Here is a 19246-nt window from a genome sequence, read left to right as displayed (position 1 = left end):
TACTACCTAGTACCCTCAGTATACCCCTGCACCTGTCTATGATTACCAGCGACCGAGATATCCGCGATGAGACTCACATTTTGGGGCGTCACGAGGACGAGGAGGAGGTGGAATATGTGATTTTCGTGTACACTATGATTATTATTGCATTTGCCTGCGTTTGGGGGGGGGGGGGGGTTGTTTTGATTCTGGAAGGGGAATGGGAAGAATTGGGACTGGAACTGGGAACTGGGGGATTGGGTTTGCATTTCTGGGGTTATGAAGCAATGTCTGCATAGTTGGGGGATGGAGGTAGCGTTGATATTCTTGAAGCCAGCTGGCCCCTGTGGAAGGGGGCTTGTTTCTGATAATAAACTCTGTTTGAATCGAATCGGTCCGTCTCTGGGGATGATGCAAAGTGGAGCGGGCGAGTTTCACGACGGGCGAGAGCCGGCCAGGAACATCCCAATCTCCTGCCACTCCCTCCCTCCGTCTCCGTCTTTCTTCTCCTCCGTGTCCCGCCACTACTACTCCGTACTGCTGCTACTGCCTAACTCACCGTCGACTAATTCCCCCCCCTCTCGGCTCTCTCCAATTCCACCGCCTCCAGGATAGCTCGCTAGCCTGTCTTCCAGTGTCCCCCGTGTCCCCTCCCTCCTCCATGGAGCGAGAGCGACCGCTCCTTTGTCCGAGTGCTCCCCCTCCCTCCTTTGTTGGTTCCTGACGTTATCGCCATGGACGCCTCCGGCTCCCCCCGCGGGGCGTCGGACGAACTCGATCGCGACCACAGCGACCCCGACCTGCCTGATCTTCCCTCCGACCGCAACCGCAGGTCCCTCATCATGCCCGGTGGTCTCCCCGATGACCTGCCCAAGTCCCTGGACGACCGTCGTTCCGTCCCCGTCATCCAGTCCGAGACGGAAATGTACGATGCCTGGCAAGGTGCGCGGCCTCTTTTTCTTTCCCCCTGCCCTCCCGTCTCTCTTTCCTGTCTGCCTGCCTGCTGGCTTGCCGACCGGTCGCGCATGACACCTCTCATTTATGACGTGCATGGGATGATGCCTGGGACACGTGCAGAGGGCGCGATCGGAATGTCGTCATTGCGGGAAAAGTTACCTAGCTAGTTATCATACATGCACAGATGGCTGATCCTCCCCTCCCTCCTCCCCCCCACTACGCAGGTCAATCCCAATTCCTCACTACCCCCATCGCCGCGAAGCCTCTCAGCTTCAGCCTTGCCCTCGACGATCACTCGCATGACGAAGAACATAATCTCCAGGCCCAGTATGGGCGCGGGCTGGCCGCCGCAGCCGACGACGATAACGAGTCGACCACCACGGCTCGCTTGGAGGATAGTGATGCCCGGCTGATGGAGATGCTTGCTGCGCAGGCTGCCCACCGGGAAGTGGACTCGCTAGGCGCAGACGAGGAGGCGATCGCGACGGATGAGAAGCTATCGGATCGCGAGAAGAAGGATATTCTACAGCGCAGTTTGAATATGGCCGCCAGCAATGGCGATGTGGATCGTGTGCGGAGATTGGTGCAAGGCCAGGCACAGGATTACGTGGATGTTAATATGCCCGATGAAGAGGGCACAGTGCCTTTGATATATGCGAGTTGTTTTGTACGTTGTACCCGTCGCTTGTTGTTTGTTACTCGTTGCTTGTGGGTGGGCTGGGTGGCGGAAAGGACTGCGCAATGCTAACACTCGCCGTAGGGACACCTGGATGTGGTCTCGGCGCTGCTTGATGCAGGCTCCCGTGTTGACCAGCAGGACCGCAATCAGTGGAGTGCCTTGATGTGGGCCATGACGAACAGACATAAGACAATCGCGAAGATTCTTCTCGACCATGGCGCATCGCCCGATATCAAGTCCTCGTCTGGAGGGACCGCTTTCGACTTTGCGCAACCCGGAAGCGAGATCTCCGAGTATCTACATGAGAATGGGTATCACTTTGGACCGAGCGCGATTGAAGACGACTTCTACGATTCCGGATTCGGGCACGGTCGCTTCGAGGAGGAGATTGCAGAGAACGAGATGAAACGGCGGATGATGATGGAGGAGAGCGCCATTAACCTTGAGGTGGATCTGTCGAGCCTGGGGATTGATGAGAAGTTTGATGTGAGTGATGCGGCGACGCATGCCCCGAGTGCGGGGCGCTTTGGCTGACGGTGTGTGTGTGTGTGTGTGTGTGGTAGTCTCTAGATGAAGAAGAGCTGGAAGAGGAGCAACAAGAGTTCGTGTGGGATCGATGCCTGAACGACCAGATGTTCGTCTTCCAGGAGAGCGAGCTCGAAAGGATTCTCAGCATCATCATCACCAACATGACGCCCCAACGGTCGCCGTCGCAGAAGCCCGTCCCCGCCAACCTCCTCTTTCTCAGTGCGCGATACGCCCATTACCATGCGAGCCCCGAACTGCTTGCAAAGCTTCTGGTCTCGGCGACTGAGAAGATCAACGACGTTGTCGAGCGCCACCAGTGGGATATGACGATCCTCGCGTTCTGGATGTCGAACGCGACATTGCTGCTACATTACCTGAAAAAGGACGGCGAGTTGGTGGAAGCCACAGTGGAATTCCAGCTGCATCTGGCCGAACTCGTCAACGAAATCTTTATCCTCATCATCCGCGACGCCGAGCGCCGCATGAACAAAGTGCTCGACGCGGCCATGCTGGATCACGAAACGATCCCGGGCCTGGAGGACGTCCATTTCCAGAACGAGTGGAAGCTGTTCCGCTCCAAGTCCAAGGCCAAAGCCCCCGAACCCGCGGAGAAGCGCTTTCGACCCCCATCCCCAAGACGGCGGGCGCAGGTCTCCCCACGCAACATCACTTCTCTCCTCTCCTCCACCCTGTTTGTCCTCGACCTTTACGACGTGCACTCCGTCATCACCACGCAGATTATATCCCAGCTCCTGTACTGGCTCGGGGCGGAGACCTTCAACCGCATCCAGTCAACCAAACGCTACCTGGCGCGGACCAAGGCCATGCAGATCCGCATGAACGTGTCGACCCTGGAGGACTGGGCGCGCAACAACAACCGACATCCCGAACACTTTGAGAACGGGTCGACGAACAGCACCGGGGAGAGCACCATGGACGCCGCGCGCCGGCACCTTGCCCCGGTCATCCAGCTCCTGCAATGGCTCCAATGCTTTTCATCGCTCGGGGACGATTTCGAGTCCCTGGTCACGACCCTCCTCCAACTCCAACAGCTCACCCCCGCCCAGCTCCTGCATGCGGTCAAGTCCTATCGGCCCGAAGTCGGGGAAAAGGGGTTGACGAAGCCCGCCATGAAGTTCCTGATTGACCTGCAGCGAGACCCGGAACTGCTGTTTCGGGAACAGGCGAAGATTCAGGAGGCCAAGCGGAAGGCCACCGCGCCGGACACAAAACCGACCGATGGACGTCCGCAAACCCCTCCCACATCCACGGCGTCCGAGGCTGCCACCTCGCCCGAAGCATCCACACGGGCCTCTGTCGCATCGCCGGGGTCGAGCGTGGCGTCTGCGCGACCGGCAGCGTCCGCGTGGATGGAAGAGCGGAGCAACGCGGTATTCCTGGATCCGTCCCTGACACTTCCCTTCTCGCTGCCCACGAGCACGGATATGCTGATCAGCTACGGGGCGGGATGGGGTGGCACGAACCGGGAGCGCGCGCGCAAGTACATCCCGACTGTACCCCCGGAGGTGCTGAGTCGGTTCGACCGTGACGGGTGAGATAAGAGAGAGAGAGAGAGAGATAATCGAGGCCGGCAAATGGTATTGCGAATAGGGATGCGCGATACCCAGGGTTTGCATTTCTAGTATATAGGTTTTTGATCTGCGGTGCATGTTGGAAGCAGGACTGAATTTCCCATCTGGCGCGCGTCCATGCCTTGTGCCATGTATGTAGCTAGCGCGGAGGGGGGAGGCCAACGGGGCATCACGAATCAACGGAGATATAGAAGACTCCAGAGTCAAGACACGGCAGGTGGATCGTAAGAGTAGATCGAGACCGTTTTCGAATCTGACCGGGTGAGGGGCGGACCGGCCATCTGGAGGAGATAGCGATGGGCATGAGGATTACTGGAAGAGGATGGCGACGAGACGGAGATGAAACCAACGGGAAGGGAAACGGTGGGCGCAGAACGAATCCGTGATAAATAGTAGATATCTATCGGATGATAATCAGAGGGGTCGGAGATCTAGGCCTAGAGAATAGACTAGCCCTCGTTTAGCGGGTTAGCCTCGTAGGGAGAACCCGACCCGGTGTATTTCGCTCTGCTGACTGCAGACCTGTTGAGAACCTGAGGGCTTAAGACGGCAGAGAGGCCCGCGATTGGAATGAAACACGGCCAGATTGAGCGGGAGACGAGCCAGACTCGGACTGGAGAGAGAAGCCAACTCGATAGTGGCGCGTTAGCCCTGGCTGGATCCGAAGGCATGACGAGTCGCCGGAGTCGCGAGTCGTCATCACCAGCGCCGGCGATACGCAATGAATCCACTTGGCGGAGGGGATTGCGCAGGGCTTGATTATATAGGTTGGTTTATGTGCTGACTAGTCCGGAGCAGTGTTCCTGACAGCACTACCAAGATAACCCTGACTCTTCTTTTGCTCGACGAACTGTTCTTATTGTTCATTATTGTCTTGTCTTGTGTCTGACAGTCTGTTGTGGGTGCCTGTTGGTTCCTCAGGCGCCGCCGCCATTTGACACCTGCCAGTCTGCCGGCCTGACAGCCTTGCGTCCTCAGGCAGACCAGACACAGCACACGGCCTGTGTGGGAGTCCCGATCTGGCTAGCGCACGCGGGGACCAGTCTTGATTGGGTAAGTGTATCCTTCCTGCCTGTTTGGGTGCTTCCCTGTTTGGGCAATGGCGATGGCTTCCCCGTTCCTGCTGAGTTGGGAAGGTCACGTTGCGCGGTTTCTCTCTTTCTTTCTTCCTTTCCTTTCTTCGTCTTCGTCTTCGTCTTCGTCTTCGTCTGCTGTCTTGTTGATCCTCCATTGTTCGATCCTTTGATCCATCATCCAGCCCATTCGCTCTCGCCCGATCTTCTCATCTACTATTTCCTGCCCGTCGATCTCCCAAGGCCAACAACAAGAAGAAGAAGATGCCTCTGCGCATCAATTCTCTGCTCCCTACTACCTCGCTTGGGATCTCCTGACGCATCACCCCCCCCCCCTTCTCCCCCCCTCCCCTCCTTCTTCGTGTACAAGCGTGTCGATCACCCTGGTTTAATCTGGTGGAGCTTTGATCTATCGCGATCTAGTACTGTTATCTTTCTGCCTATCTCCGCTACTTAGTTCCTTCCTGCTGTCACTTTTCTGCTCTGCGTCGTCATTGTCATCGCCCTCGGTTATTATCATTACATGATTATTGCTATTCTTTCTTTCCGGCCCGTTCTCCTTCTCCCCTGCATCTCCCGTGGCCCAATTGAGCCCTCGAGACATGCTGCTCACGCTCAAGCCCTCGCAGAACGGGGTTAAAGGTCCTCATGAGTACTCCATCGTCCGCCAGTCCGTTCCAACCCCACGGTCTCCCCCGCCCTCCGTGCCTGACCTGCCGGCGGCCACGGCGCCTCCGAGATCGTCTGCGGACCGCTCCATGGACTCCTCGCGCAGTGGACTGCCGCCTCCCGCTGCCCTGACCCTACCGCCGCCGAGTGTGGGCTTCGCCAATGTGACCGGAACTGCCATGAACCAACCGCTTCCGCCGCCCCCGGGCCAATGGCAAACGTCCGACGAGTCCATGCGCCAGTGGCTCCATGCCCGGATTGAGGAAGACCGGAGGAAGCAAGAGGAAGAGAAGACCCGTCAGGAGACCCTGCGCCTCGAGCAGCGAAGGGTCGAGCAGAGCATGCTTCGCGATTCCCTCCAGGCCGGCGTTCCGCCGCAGATGATTCCGCTCATCTTTGCCGGCATCAATCCGAGTGGCCTGCCTCCGTCGGTCCTGGAACTGACCCAACAGCATCTATCGCAACAACCCCCGGCCGTTCGCGGACCCGCCCCCCAAATGCCCGTTCTACCACATGCCCAGCGCCGGCCTCCGCATGTCCGTCGAGACTCCCGCACCATGCCTGCGAATGCTTACGTCGGCCCGCCGACGCATCACCAGACACACCAGACAGTGCCTCCTCCTGGGGTTCTGTTATCCCAGCCGCTGCACGTTGTGGGAGCCTCTCCCACCCAGCAACCGCTTAGTCGGCCCCCGGTGGCCAATGCCCCCGTGGATACTCGCCTTCCTATCGCCGCGATCCCTCGGATGAACCCCGGTGAGCCGCAACTGCAACCCTCACAGTCCATCAACCTAAGCAATGTGCACTATGCCCCGGGATCCTCCATCCCATCGACTCAGCCCCTTCCGGGGAAGTCAGATGTTTCAGCCCGCCAATCCCCACCGTCTCTCTACTTTCACCACTGGGTGCCTCCGGGTCAGCCACCGGCCAACGCAGCCTCGGGGAGAGCTCGACAAGAATCGCCAGGACCTGCACCGGGCCCTCGTCGCTTAGAGCCTCAGACTTCTCCAGGACGAAAGAGAAAAGCCTTTGGTCCACACCAGCCAGCTCCACTACCCTCGTCCCATGCTGCCGACTCCCATCCGAGCTTCTCACAGACATCACAGCCAGGATCACCGACCCCTGGGGATCAGGCAACAATGCCATTGATGCGTCACAACACAGCTTCGTCGCAGCCGGGTGATTCATCCGCATCGTATGGTTTTCCTACGGCGGACGTGAAACGGGAACGCCCAAGTCGAGGGCCCAGCCCTGTTCATTCTCCACGGTGCACAACCTTCTCCGTGGACGACGATAGCTCTAAAGGACAAAGCCATGCGAACGAACTTGAACGCAGTGACGGTTTAGCCGCTTCGGAAGACAGTGTCACTTCATCCCGAGCGGCCCATATACAGCCCGACCCGAGCGACATGCACGCTACGGGGCTTAGAAGAGAGACCCGGCATAGTCCTGGTGATGGCCCTCACGAGAGACTCGCATTTCAGGTCAGGTCTTAATAGTAGCCCGAGAACTTGGGCTCCATTTGTCATTCCTCCGATTTCCTTATCCCACTTTCTTTTTGCGCATACTTATCGCGAGAAGCGACATTTTGCATTTTCAACCCTCCGCATAGACGAATATTTGATATCAGGGGCTATAATTAAAAGATGACCGATGACACGACGGTCGTCACTTTTTACTTCTCAGCCCTGAGGGTTCTCCGTCGCACTGGAATTTTGCATGGCCATTTTTTCATTGCATAGCTTTTTGTTACTTGCGTGCGGATATGATCCTGTCCAGACGCCTTTTTGGGGGATCCACGCATGGACCGATCAATCAATCAATCCTCACGGCAGTTGTCGGGCGGGGGATCTTTATGCATTTGGGAGTTTCGTCATCCGCGCAGCTGGGCTGACGGGATTGTTCAATAGTCTGGGGAGATACCCATTGATACCACTGTTGTATGATTTGCTCTTTTGTAGAATGAAGTGAATTAATTGTGTTTTAATTTAATGCGAGAACAACCGTCCGTTAATTATATATATATAGTAGTAGCTTGAGTACTATGATACTATGTTATTGATCGTGATACTGTCCAGATGATTAGCTATTATTACAGATACAGATGGGACTAAAGTAGAAGGCAAGATAAGATAAGTAAGATAAGACGAGACGAGACGAGAGGCTAGCTAGCTAGCTACATAGATACAGATATAGTAGTTGGTTGTGTAGACAGACGTACAAGTAAGTACCTAGGTAAACACATGACCTCCATGAGAAAGTCAATCAATGGATCAAGAATAATAACAATAATAATCAAGGTGATGAGAGACAGGTAGTCAGTCAGTCAGTCACGAGATGGGTCCAGTATTCCCCCATCCTGCAAGACAGCAAGAACAAAAGAGACGGACGGACGGACGGAGCACAGGCAGATGCAGACCAGGCAGGTAGACGATAAGACGGCAAAGCGCCGACAATTCAATTCAAAACAGCGATGTGATGCGATGCGATGCGATGCGATGCGATGCGATGCCAGACAAACCTCACAGGAGAAGAGGTGTGGTGTGGCATGGTATGCAAACAAACCAAACAGGCAAATAGACAAACAGAAAAACAAGACGGAACAAAAAGAAACGGCCATGAAAGAAGGGGTATCAGGGACAAGTCAAGTCGAGCCAAGTCAAGTCAAGTCAACGATGCTTTCTGGGTAGATGAGTAGATGAGTAGATGGGTAGATGGGTAGATGGGTAGATGGACGTTGACGGAAAAGAACGAAAATAAGGATGGGTGGATTGGATGGACGGATGTATGAATGTGTGTATGATGGAGGTATTGATGATGAGATGAGACGAGGTGGTCAGGTGTGATGTGGTATAGTGTATAGTGTGTGGCAGACAGGTAAGGAAATTGAGGGATGAACGATGGTGATGACGATGGTGATGATTATGATGGTTGTACTGGCGGGACGAATGGATGGGTCGTCTGATAGGATGTAGCGAATGGTGTAGATGTACCAGGTGAATGATTGTAGATGGGATGAGAGAGTGGATGTCAGGACAGGACTCCATAGGGTGGGCGAGTGTTCTTTCAGGCAGTCAGGCAGAAAGTCTATCGGTCAATCAGTCAACTGAACTGCGGTTTGTTTGTTTGTTGCCTCCACCTCAGGGGTTGTCTGTGCCGACCAGTTAAAGATTAAGATTCATCGCTTCTATCAGCGATAGTTTAATTCGCTGTAAGCAGCTAGATGAGTAGACAGTAGACAGTAGACAGTAGGTAGTAGGTAGTATATGGATTCTTCATAGTCTCCAGCAGTCAAGAGCCAAGACAAGACAAGCAGGAGGGTGGGAGTGGTATCGATCGTGATGTGAGCCGTAAAAACACGTCCATGAAAAATAAATGGTATATGTGGGCAATGGAAGGAGGATGAAGGAAAGAAGGGTAACAAAACGACTTTTGTTTCAGTCATCAAGAATCGTCTGGTCGAATCGTAAGAAGGGAAAGGGGATCCGGACCAAAACACCGGTGTGGTCCGGACAGCCTGTGATTATAGTAGCTGGGTATGGTGGTGTGTATGCGTGTATGTATAACTGGACCTGAACATGAAAAGGTCGGGGAGGTCGGTGGATGGGTATGGTATTATAGATGGTGATGGTGGTTGGTGGAGACATAGTCCACGCTGCGCTGTAAGGGTGGGTCATCACATCGGACGTTGTTGGGTTTATGGTATCTTTCGGTGTTTTTGCTTTTTTCTTTTTTCTTTTCTTTTTATATGTAGGTTTTGGTCGGGTTGCAGGTCAAGATGACTTTTTCCGACGGTGGACTTTCCATTCTGCTTTGGCGACGCGCATGAACAGCTCCACGTCCTTGATGGGCACCCAACTGGTGAGAACCTTCATTGTGTTCTCGAAGTCCGATTCAAGGATGATCTCGCGCATTCCGTCAATCAGGGCCGCCGATGTCGCGTGCAGAACGTCTAGTCCGTTCCCGAAGGCACTGACGTGCGCCCCCTCTTTCTTGCTGCCTTTGCCAGAAGAGCTGGGTACGGTGAGGTCCTCGGCGTCGCCGAGGAGCATGAACACGTCCCAGACACGGAGTTGGGCCGGGAATGGGATGGAGTAGTTGAATAAAGTCAGGTACCACCGTGTGCCGTATGCAGTTGGGGGGATTCCGAGTTCATTCTGCAGTTGTTAGTGTTGTATGTAGAATCTTCATGGCTCTATCACTTACCAACTTGCCCGCAACTTCTCCTTTCTCCAGCCATTCTCGTTCAAAGTCGCTCAAAGCCTCCATGAGACCGGCAAAGCCAGAGGCATAGAGACGGTCCAGACCCCGCAAGTGCCAAAGTCGCACCAGCATGATGAACGCGTGCTCCTCATCGTAATAGGCGAGCAACGTCGCGGCAAGGGCTGCCATTCCCTGAACGTATCCCGTGTCTGGGAAGTATAGGGACATCGCGTGAAGCACGCGGAACAGCAGCCGTTGGCCTCCGCGATAACGGCGGCGGAACATGATGTGGCTGGTGATGGTTCTGGGGACGTCGATATCAATCTGGACATCGTCCGGCGACGAGACCAGTTGGAACTCTTTGAAGGCCTCGATAAGCTCTTTTTCCGAAGGGCTGTCGTTGTGCCGTTTGGCGCTGGATTTCAAAAAGGCGTACCAGGCGGTTGCTCGCCATCGGTCCGGAATGCCTTTCCATGTCCGTTCAATCAACTTGGAGCTGGTCGTGTCGAACTCGAACAGCATGCCGCCTCCGTCCGTGTTCCTGATAGGCCGGGCCATTTTCGTCCACTTATCTTCTCTCTCCCACTCTTTTTTTCTTGCCGCGCGGGCAGCTGCTGCATCCTGTCTCTCACCGGGCGTTACCGCATTGGTTGGGAGTGTGAGCATATCACTGGCCTCGTCCTTGAAACGTCGGTCGCGATTATGGGGGAGGTGGTTGGCTGCCCGACGGAACCGCGAGGTCGACCGTCGCATCAGCGGCGAAGCAAACATGCTGTGCGATGAAGTCGGGCGACCCGAAAGTTCTGATAGCTTTCGCGTTGGGGAGCGGCCTGCAAAGCCCGAAAAGGGGCGATTGCCTCCTACCGCCGATGGTGGCCGAATCGAGTGTTTGCGCCGCGGTGTTTCGGAAGCAAGCAGCAGGCTGGTAGAAACCCGCTGAATCGGACTGGGGTCGATTCCTTCATTGGAGTTGGATGTCGGCGAACGGATGAAGCCGTAGCGATCCACGTCGCCGGCCTTGATATTCTGCCAGTACTCAATCCCCCCCGCGAGCTCATGAGCCTCTCTCTTGATACCGGGAGCACTGTCTGGGCCAACGGATGACACGATACTCTTCGTATCCGTCCCAGAGATGCTGGGTCCAGAGAGACGGGAGGTATCCATACTGGTCGGAGCGCCATCTTCCCACAACACGCCGTTGTCCATGGCCATGGACCTGGCTACCTCCGAGTCTGTGACATTATCATCACCTTTCTCATACATGAGTCGCACTCGTCGCGACAACATATCTTCATCCGCAGAGATCGCTCTGCTTGCCATGGCGCTTTGTCTGACCCGGAGGGTCGTTACCGGTTTCGAGCGCCTTTGCGGCGCGTCCAAGTTCTCATTATCTGTGCCAGTGTGCTCCGACAGAGCAACATCTGGTGATGCTGGCTCATTCTCCACTTGCTGCGGCTGCTGACCTCCCTGATTTTGTCGCGCCGCTTCTCGTTGTCTTGCTTCCTGTTGATCGATTTGCTGTTGTAAAAGGCGTCTTTCCTCGTCGGTGATGAGGCTTCCGCGCTTGGAGAACCGCATCGATTGCGGTCCCAGACCATCGAGAGCGGAATTCGGAATATCCAACGCGATGCCATTGAAGGACGCTGAGATCGGAGGCACCGGGGGTGTATCTTCGTTTCTATCGAACTCGCCCGACTTCTTGCCTCTTAGGCCACCCCATCTGCGTTCAGACCATCGAGACCCCGGACGAGACCCGGGACGGGAACTAGGGCGGGAGGCGGAATCGTTGACGATGATGCTGGGGATACTGCTGCGCAGCGAGCGCAAGCTCACGGTCGAGGTCCCAGCCTCGGGCAGCGCGGTGAACCGGTGTCTCAATTTGGCCTGTTGCGACAGCGTGGGCGCTGGCTGGTCCCAGGCATTCCCGGACGATGCGCTGGTCGATTTCTCCTCCGAGCACGACGAACAGTCGGTTGGGATAGGGAACGAGGCGGAGCGGACGGTGATAGGGGCGGTTGCGGCGACGGTTTCATCGTAGGGAACGGTCTGGATGGTGGAGGTGGACTCGGACATGACGGCGGCAGGTACAGGGGCGGATCGCGTATCCACCATTATCCTGGCATGGCTTGTGCCCAATTCGATGATTCTGTCGGATTCGGGATTCGGGAGTATGGCGAAGGCCTTTTGAGGCTTGTGGGAGAGGGGAGCGGCGTGGGCGACGAAGTGGGAGGGCGAGGCGTAACCAAGGGAGGGCGGGAGGGAGGGAGGGAGGGAGGAGAGAAGGAGGGAGGGAGGCGGGGGAGATCTGTAGCGACAAAGGAACGGATCTGGATTGGAGCCTGGCGCGGAGGTGTCACAGAGACGATGCGGATTTGGAATTGGGAGAAATTCGGGGGAGAGTCAGGGAGATTCAGGGAGGATTCAGAATATGCGACAAGCGGACGGAGCAGGAATGGGAATGACAGTGAGGGAAAGAGGTCTCCTGCGCAAAACCATGGCCGCCCCCAACAGAGCAGAGGAGAGCAGAGAGGAGAGGGGGAAATTTGGGACCAACGTAAGAGGAAGAGGGCTGGACCGCGGCTCCTGGGGGGGGGGATTGCTTGGCGGCAGGACAAGCTTCAGGAATTCTATGTAGGGGAGGTGCCGGAATGGGTGGTCACGATGAAAGGTTATCTGGCTGGTGCAATAATGCTGGATGGCTGACCTGGTTGAATGGATGAATGAATGAATGAATGAATGGATGAATGAATGCTGCATATCCCCAATGAGAAGGAGGTTAGCCCCGTCGTTGTTTATGTTGTTAGCGAGCGGGAGAGGCAGTGGGAAGTGGAGAGGAATGGAGAATTGAAGCAGCAGAAGAACCATGGGCCCCGACGGTGTGCAGTTCAGGTACCCTCAGCACTTACTGACTTTATTACTTAGTTACCCTACTCAACGTTGTCTGTCGGGTCAAGTTTCTTCAACCACTTTCCAACATCTCCTTCTTAACCATTCCATCCTCGACTCAAACTTTGTCCATCAGCAGTCAGCAAGAATCCCCAACACCAACTTCCTTCAAGGCAGGGAGGGATCACGAAGGGGGGGCTTGCGCTCCACTCTGGAATTAATTTAGTGATAATTTAATTCCTCGGGAGGGCCACGCAGCAGTGGATCTTCACGCGGTTAATTCTGCATCGCCAAACCGCCAAACACCGGCCGGTGGAGGGCGCGATAATAATAGTAGTACGTACGCCTCAGGGGGGGCCGTTCGGTAGTTCCCTTTATCGAACCAGTCAAGGCCTTCCATATCGTGGGACGCAGGCTGCTTATGCCCGTGTCCAGACGTAGATAGATATCTAACGGTCGAGCAAAGTTCAATCACAATGATAGCGAGAAAGGAGATAGATTCTACCGCTTGATCGGCTCTTTGCGGCGTTGCGCACAAACCACCGGGACTGGAAATTGGGGCTCCCATCAAAGCTTGAAGGCTGATCCGATTAGGTTCAGCTTCAGACTCGGATCTTCATCATCTACCCCCATCCAAAACACTCCCGCCCTCACCCTCATGCGCCGGATGGGCCAGCAAGCAGGATCGTCCTGGGGGACCTGGGCCGCCGGTGCGTCGGGATTCTGGATTTTCGCAATGGAATCGCCCCCCTGGAGCGAAGAAAGTGTCTGTCTGTCGACGGAGTGCTCCGTAGTGCTAGACTACTCTACTAGTACTAGTTATCTAACCTCAACTGCACCGGCGTGTTTCGTGTCAAGGATGATGTTAGCCATCAAAGCTTCTGATCCACTTCCACAAACTATCTACATTGGCTATGCTATCTATCTACATGCAAGGATTGGTTCCTTTTTGTTCCTTTGCTTTTCGTTATCCGTCCCCCACTCCCAACCCCCAACCTCCCCTCCCCCCTCTTCCCGTTTCCATTTCCAGCTTCCACATTCAACTTAAATTTCCCTTAGATATCAACTCTCTGTAACTCCCGGAAGGCCAGAATCCAGCTGACCCTCGATGCAAGCGGCTCAGAGGCCTAGCGTACACGCAGTGCACACAGTCCGCCGCAAAGGACCTAAGCAGCCCAATAATCAACAATAGAAAGCAGGGGGAAAGAGCATAATGACACGGGGTAGTGGATGATTGACCAGCCCCTGCCAATGGTCGCCGCTTGGAACCCGTCTAATCTCAGGCTACAGTAGCCGTGTTGACACCGGATCGAGAGGCCTCGCGAGTCGACCGCGTCGGTTCGACAGGCTCCTTGGGGAGGAGTTCGATCTGGCGGACCAGGAAACTCTTCTCGTCGGTGAATTGGTCATCATCGGTCCGATCCTCCAGGAACTTCGGCAGGAATTTCAGCAGCCGGTCGCGGTTGTTGATCAGTATTCGCTGCACCGCGATCGATTTGTTCGGGTTCGCGACAAACACCTGCATCGCATCCATTGTCAGACAGGCGTGGCTCCTGGCATTCCAAGGGGGGGTGGGATTCGCCCACATACCTTGAACACGTGAAAGCCCTCGTACTGGACCATCTTCCGATCGTCTCGTAGCAGCTTCATGCACAGCTTGAGGTTCTCGCCGCTCTCAACGTACGCCATCATCACATTGTAATTGGTGCGATCGAGCAAGATTTCTCCCAATAGCTTGATGCTCTGGCGCTTGGTGACGTACGAACTCGACTGGACAAGGACTTCGTTGAATTGGGAGAAGAAGCGGTCAAAGTTGGTGGCCAGATAGCCTGTTACAATAGATTTATGACGGGTCAAGAGCTCCTGCAGTCACATTAGCGTTACGCCTGGCGAATACAAGAAGGCAAGAGTCGCTTACCCGAAAGGTTGTGAAAGAGTCGGCACTCAGTTCAAAACTGCCACGATCGATCCAGTAGAAGAACTTCCAGAATACACCGGACCCATCTTGAGGCACACCCGGTTGAACCTCCGTGAGCCGGATGGCCGGCTCCCCTTCCGCCGACTGGTCATAGAGAATGATTGCCGCGATCACGTCAAATTTCAATGCTTCTCTCAAAATGGTACCGCACGGCATCGCGCTTTGGCTGTGCTCGTATCCATTGCAAAGCTCGATGATGATTTCGGGTCGGTTATGGACAATATAGGAGATGACAGGCGGATCGGCGTGGGTTGCGTTGAGGGGCTTGAAACGGAGGATATGGGAAAATATTGTCTGTGTGTCCTTGCGAGCCTCGAACGGAAGGCAATGAAGGCTTCGGGCCAGTTCATAGAGCAGATCCTCTTGAAGGGTGGCGTGCACCAAGGCTTGCACCTGGTCCAGGGATACTTCGATTTCTGGAAGCAGCCTCATGTTAGTTGACGCTCTCTCACCGGCGGGGTATTGTTTGGTCAGAGCAAATCCGACTACCTTGCGTTCCTTGGACAATCAGTTTCATTTGAGAGAGCTGCTTCGCCAGTTCATCTTCAACCTACATGGGAACAAAAACGGTAAGCTTCTCTGTTTTTGGGGCGGACGCGGCGGGATGCACTGAGTGTCAACACAGGGTAACAAAGAAGTCACACACCTTGGCAGTCGCTGGAGACTCTCGCAGTCGCACCAGGAGATCCTTAATCGATCTGGCAATTTCCGTAGGCTGGCGGGTCCGGCCACGGTTGAAAAAGAAAGCCATTCTTGTTGTTTTGTTTGTATCGTCAAGGGAACCGGGAGCAGGGCGCACTGTGAAAACGACGTGACGCGGGCTCCTCAAGGGTAGCGCAGCACACTAGATCTCCGGCGTTGTACAGAAAATTGCAGAGACAGATTGATTTCGGTAAAAGCTTGCTAACAGTGCAAACAGTCTCCCTGGAGGGGTTGGATGGATGGTGGACGAACAAGCTGGAAGAGCTGGAGAGAGCTGAAGGAAAGCAAGCGGTGACGCTGTTGGCGGGGAAGCCGCCGGCCTCAGGCTCTTATCGCAGTTCTGGGCCCGTCAGGTGGATAAACACGGTAACACCGTCGCCAGAGCCAACAGGCGGGGCAACTTTTTTTTTTTTTTTTTTTTTGTTGGCTTTTCCTCTTTAAACCTGTTCCAGGCAGAATTCCTACTCCAACCCCCTCTTCTAGATCTCAGCAGCATTTGGACTCGAATTTCTATCTTATTATTACCCGATCTCTGCCACGCCACGATCGGACCAGCTTCTTTGTCTTGAAGCTTCGCACCACGGACTCCATCACACCCTAGCAGCCCGCCTCAATCGGTGTTGTTTCCCCGCCGTCGCACCATGTCGGCTTCCGCCCTTCCAACTGAGCGCATCCCGGCTCACGACGATGCTCGCTCCGTCTCTTCCGATGACTCGGACTCCAGCAATGAGGAAGGCTGGGAGGATGTCGAACCTGATGATGAGACCCAGCCCGTCGTTGGCCTGTTCTCCGACAAGGTCTATCCCGACGTGCGGTCGATGCTGAAGGAGACCAAGGAAAAGTATAACTTTGACCTGCAGAAGATCCAAAAACAGTTCGGTGTGTAACCACTTCAACTCAACTCAATATGACGTATTCCTTCTGCTCCAGATGCCCGATAATGTCTGTTTTCTGTCGAGCAATCGGGCAATCCCATGATTGACATGTGCAATGGCTAATATATCGCTTTTCGCCACCAGGTTTGGATTTTCTGGGTACTATCAAGTTGGTCAACTATATCCGGTCTCAGGTCAAGGAGGGCAACGCCTCCCCCGATGTGTCTTCCGCCGAGAAGTTCGAAGATGAGATCTATCTGATGCCCGTGCTGGAGGACGACGCTCTCCTCTACAGTCTGGATGACATAGAGGATGAGACTCCCGAATCTGCCGGTGGTACCGATGCCGAGAGAAAGGTGATTGAGCTCCAGGAGGACCTGGAACGTCTGCAGACCCAGTTCTCCGAGTACAGAGACGCTGTGCAGAAATCGATGGAAGAACAGTTGGCCAAGGAAGATGAGAAGCTTGGTGGTTCGGCGGCCCAGAAGCCCGCCAGCAAGATTGAAGAACTCGATGCGGATTACTTCACGTCCTACTCCTACAACGGTATGGCTTCCTTGGTCTCACAGATGTCAAAGCCCTCGCTAATATGCTGCATTCTAGGCATTCACGAGTCCATGCTTAAAGATACCATCCGCACTGATTCTTACCGCGATTTCGTGTACGAGAACAAGCACCTTTTCAAGGATAAGGTTGTTCTTGATGTCGGTTGCGGAACTGGAATCCTGTCCATGTTCTGTGCCAAGGCTGGCGCCAAAAAGGTCATTTCGGTCGACAACTCCAACATCATCGATAGGGCCAAGGAAATCATCTACGAGAACGGCTTTGGCGATGTGATCACGTATGTTCTCAGCCGCTGCATTCCGACAGGTCCTATTTCTGACGTGCTTTATTAGGTGTATCCGTGGCAAGATCGAGGAAGTCACTTTGCCAGTCCAGCAGGTTGATATCATCATCTCCGAATGGATGGGATACGGCCTTCTGTTCGAGGCCATGTTTGACTCGGTCATCTACGCTCGTGACCGGTATCTCGCACCTGATGGACTCATGGTCCCGTCGCACGCTACGCTGCGTATCGCTCCTTTCGCCGACTCTGAATTCGTCGCGTCGAACATCTCATTCTGGAAGAGCGTGTATGGCTTCAACATGACAAGCATGCTCACGGGAATCCACGAGGAGGCTATGGTCCGTGTCATTGGGCCATCCTCTATCCCCGGAGACTCTTCAGTTTTCCTTCCCCTCCCTCTGCACACCATCACTGTCGATGAGCTGTCATTCCTGAAGGAGTTCCAGGTCACTCTCAACCAGGACATTGACGAACTCGATGGTTGGGCCATCTGGTTTGACATCTTCTTTATGCCCTCCAGGGACTCCCCCATCGCCGACGATGCCGTACCTTCGGAAATGAAGAAGAAGGGCATTGTCTCCTTTACCACTGGACCTTACGACACCGAGACGCATTGGCAGCAAGTTATCTGCCTGATGGACCGCGAGAAGAAGAGAGGTGTTCCCCTCAAGAAGGGGCAGACCATCACAGGAAAGGTCGGCTACCAGAAGAGAGGAGAGAAATCCCGCTCTTTGAACATTACCATCGACTGGGAGGCCCAGGAAGCCGAAACGGGTGCCCAGCAGTGGAGTCTGCAATGAGATGCGACACCTAGGTGCATTCTCATAGACATATAAATACCGGGTGCTTTCTTTGCGCCTTAGACTCATATAGAAGGCTCTTTACCACTTCAATCAAGAATCTCATGATCAGCGTGAAAGCATTCTCCCCTAATTTCGTCTCGTAAAATGTATCTAAGACTGTTTCATAAAGGCATTATGCGGAGCGGAACCACGTTGAGCACATTATTCCGGCGGTTCGTGTCTCACCCTGTAATCTGCACCATGGCGTTTTGTGTCACCACTTCGACTGTGCCGGTCATGCCGGTGACGATGGGAACGTGAACTAGAATGAGTATGTCGTCCATCCGAGTGAGCTCGGCTTCTATCTCCGTGATGCCTATGGTGTCGGTGAGACGTCCGATCCCTGTCTTCCCGACGCTTGCCTGGTAAAGCATCAAGCCTAAAATCTTCCAGGCTATCTTGGGACAGCGACCTTCGGCTGCGGTGACGAGATCGGCTCCTCTCTGCAGCTTTCAATGACTCTAGCTCTCGGCTTCGCTCCTCATTCCATCTCTTCCTCTCTTGTTCGACCGTTCTCAACTGGCGGACACCCTTCTTCATCGCCGCGAGAGGGTCGTTGGCGTTCAGTCGAGCCTTCTCTCTTTCTTGCCTTAGGGGATCCTCATTACCCCACACATTCTTGCTAGGAATAGACTCTGGTGCCATGGCCTCGCGCTGCGAAGATGAGTACCAGGGGTCCTGGCCGACAGATTGTCGAAAGCCCGCCGCATTGGAGAATCGCATTGTGTATTGGTCCTCAAACCTTTGCTGCTTTTCAGCTGCTTCTTTCTCCGCCTCGGCATTCTTTTCTACCGGCTTGCGCTTCTTTTCTGTGGGAAAGAGGTCGATATGACCAGTGCTATCGTGAAGCGGCGCGTCGCTTGAACGAGCCGGGGGGTGTTGTTCCTGCTTCGCCAGCACCAACTGTGCATCCTCCCGCGCGTATCTGATATCCCTATCCGTGTCGTTCTCCCCTGCAATGCGTCTCCGCTTTCTGATTCTCCCTGCATTATCTGCGGGGTCTTTCTTATCTCGGTGGGAGGCGGACGGCGCCGGGGGTGGCGGAGGGGGGGTGGAGGGTCGTTCCCCACGGAGAATTTGTATCCTTCGTTCGGCATCTTCCTCCTGCATGCGACGCTCCTCCTCCTCTTCCTGCGCTTTGGCCTGTGCTTCATCGCGCCGGACGCGTGCGATGTTGTCTTGGTTGTAGACGTTCCATGACTTCTTGCCGAGGAGGTGACTAAGGAAGGGGTCTTTGTTAGCATGTTGGGTGTCAAAAAGGAGCGGCAGGAGCTGAGCTTACAGAGGCATTTCGAATTTATGCTTCTAGTGCCGGCGGGTGGATGCGTCCAGCGTCGAGGGTGTCTGGTAGAGTAGGCCTGGTGTCGTGGGGAGCCGCAGCGTCATCCAGACCGGTCGGCGAAGACGGAGGTGGGCGGGCCGACAAGAATGGGGGC

At 54.8% G+C, this 19246-nt stretch overlaps 6 protein-coding genes across 6 annotated transcripts; 3 read left to right on the top strand and 3 right to left on the bottom strand.

Moving 5' to 3' along the window:
* Nucleotides 1-499: 499 nt before the first annotated feature.
* BO70DRAFT_359169 (DIL and Ankyrin domain protein) lies at nucleotides 500-3999 on the top strand. The gene is made up of 4 exons (XM_025542477.1): nucleotides 500-921; nucleotides 1161-1603; nucleotides 1697-2101; nucleotides 2179-3999. Exons 1-4 carry the CDS (start codon nucleotides 714-716, stop codon nucleotides 3697-3699), a joined length of 2577 nt encoding a protein of 858 aa, XP_025403007.1. The 5' UTR covers nucleotides 500-713; the 3' UTR covers nucleotides 3700-3999.
* A 1411-nt stretch (nucleotides 4000-5410) lies between these two features.
* BO70DRAFT_350120 (uncharacterized protein) lies at nucleotides 5411-6660 on the top strand (the record flags this gene model as incomplete). The annotated part of the gene is made up of 2 exons (XM_025541677.1): nucleotides 5411-6392; nucleotides 6584-6660. The coding sequence occupies 2 exons, from the start codon at nucleotides 5411-5413 to the stop codon at nucleotides 6658-6660; spliced, it is 1059 nt and encodes a 352-aa protein (XP_025403006.1).
* A 2590-nt stretch (nucleotides 6661-9250) lies between these two features.
* Nucleotides 9251-11792, bottom strand: BO70DRAFT_385071 (putative TBC domain protein; the record flags this gene model as incomplete). The annotated part of the gene is made up of 2 exons (XM_025545705.1): nucleotides 9251-9634; nucleotides 9684-11792. 2 exons carry the CDS (start codon nucleotides 11790-11792, stop codon nucleotides 9251-9253), a joined length of 2493 nt encoding a protein of 830 aa, XP_025403005.1.
* A 1786-nt stretch (nucleotides 11793-13578) lies between these two features.
* BO70DRAFT_359166 (Mo25 family protein) lies at nucleotides 13579-15525 on the bottom strand. The gene is made up of 5 exons (XM_025542476.1): nucleotides 15191-15525; nucleotides 15034-15094; nucleotides 14485-14960; nucleotides 14157-14429; nucleotides 13579-14085 (listed from the first exon to the last, which is right to left on the bottom strand). Exons 1-5 carry the CDS (start codon nucleotides 15293-15295, stop codon nucleotides 13846-13848), a joined length of 1155 nt encoding a protein of 384 aa, XP_025403004.1. The 5' UTR covers nucleotides 15296-15525; the 3' UTR covers nucleotides 13579-13845.
* A 175-nt stretch (nucleotides 15526-15700) lies between these two features.
* BO70DRAFT_359164 (protein arginine methyltransferase RmtB) lies at nucleotides 15701-17882 on the top strand. The gene is made up of 4 exons (XM_025542475.1): nucleotides 15701-16125; nucleotides 16266-16667; nucleotides 16725-16962; nucleotides 17018-17882. Exons 1-4 carry the CDS (start codon nucleotides 15888-15890, stop codon nucleotides 17766-17768), a joined length of 1629 nt encoding a protein of 542 aa, XP_025403003.1. The 5' UTR covers nucleotides 15701-15887; the 3' UTR covers nucleotides 17769-17882.
* On the bottom strand, nucleotides 17871-19211 carry BO70DRAFT_135476 (uncharacterized protein). The gene is made up of 2 exons (XM_025538082.1): nucleotides 19093-19211; nucleotides 17871-19029 (listed from the first exon to the last, which is right to left on the bottom strand). The coding sequence occupies exons 1-2, from the start codon at nucleotides 19098-19100 to the stop codon at nucleotides 17973-17975; spliced, it is 1065 nt and encodes a 354-aa protein (XP_025403002.1). The 5' UTR covers nucleotides 19101-19211; the 3' UTR covers nucleotides 17871-17972.
* Between the last annotated feature and the right edge of the window lie 35 nt (nucleotides 19212-19246).

The sequence above is a fragment of the Aspergillus heteromorphus genome (assembly GCF_003184545.1).
Source record: "Aspergillus heteromorphus CBS 117.55 chromosome Unknown BO70scaffold_3, whole genome shotgun sequence".
In the NCBI taxonomy this organism is placed as follows: Eukaryota; Fungi; Ascomycota; class Eurotiomycetes; order Eurotiales; family Aspergillaceae; genus Aspergillus; species Aspergillus heteromorphus.
The sequence above is the reverse complement of the archived record's forward strand: the minus strand, read 5'-3'. Positions and strand labels throughout refer to the sequence as shown.

Coding starts and splice junctions, on each gene's coding strand:
- BO70DRAFT_359166 (XM_025542476.1), bottom strand. CDS start 15,295: ATGGCTTTCTTTTTCAACCGTGGCCGGACCCGCCAGCCTACGGAAATT. Junction 14,430..14,484: donor ACTCTTTCACAACCTTTCGG/GTAAGCGACTCT, acceptor ATGTGACTGCAG/GAGCTCTTGACCCGTCATAA. Junction 14,086..14,156: donor AGGGCTTTCACGTGTTCAAG/GTATGTGGGCGA, acceptor GATGCGATGCAG/GTGTTTGTCGCGAACCCGAA.
- BO70DRAFT_359164 (XM_025542475.1), top strand. CDS start 15,888: ATGTCGGCTTCCGCCCTTCCAACTGAGCGCATCCCGGCTCACGACGAT. Junction 16,126..16,265: donor GAAGATCCAAAAACAGTTCG/GTGTGTAACCAC, acceptor TTTCGCCACCAG/GTTTGGATTTTCTGGGTACT. Junction 16,963..17,017: donor GGCTTTGGCGATGTGATCAC/GTATGTTCTCAG, acceptor GTGCTTTATTAG/GTGTATCCGTGGCAAGATCG.
- BO70DRAFT_359169 (XM_025542477.1), top strand. CDS start 714: ATGGACGCCTCCGGCTCCCCCCGCGGGGCGTCGGACGAACTCGATCGC. Junction 1,604..1,696: donor TGATATATGCGAGTTGTTTT/GTACGTTGTACC, acceptor CACTCGCCGTAG/GGACACCTGGATGTGGTCTC. Junction 2,102..2,178: donor GGATTGATGAGAAGTTTGAT/GTGAGTGATGCG, acceptor TGTGTGTGGTAG/TCTCTAGATGAAGAAGAGCT.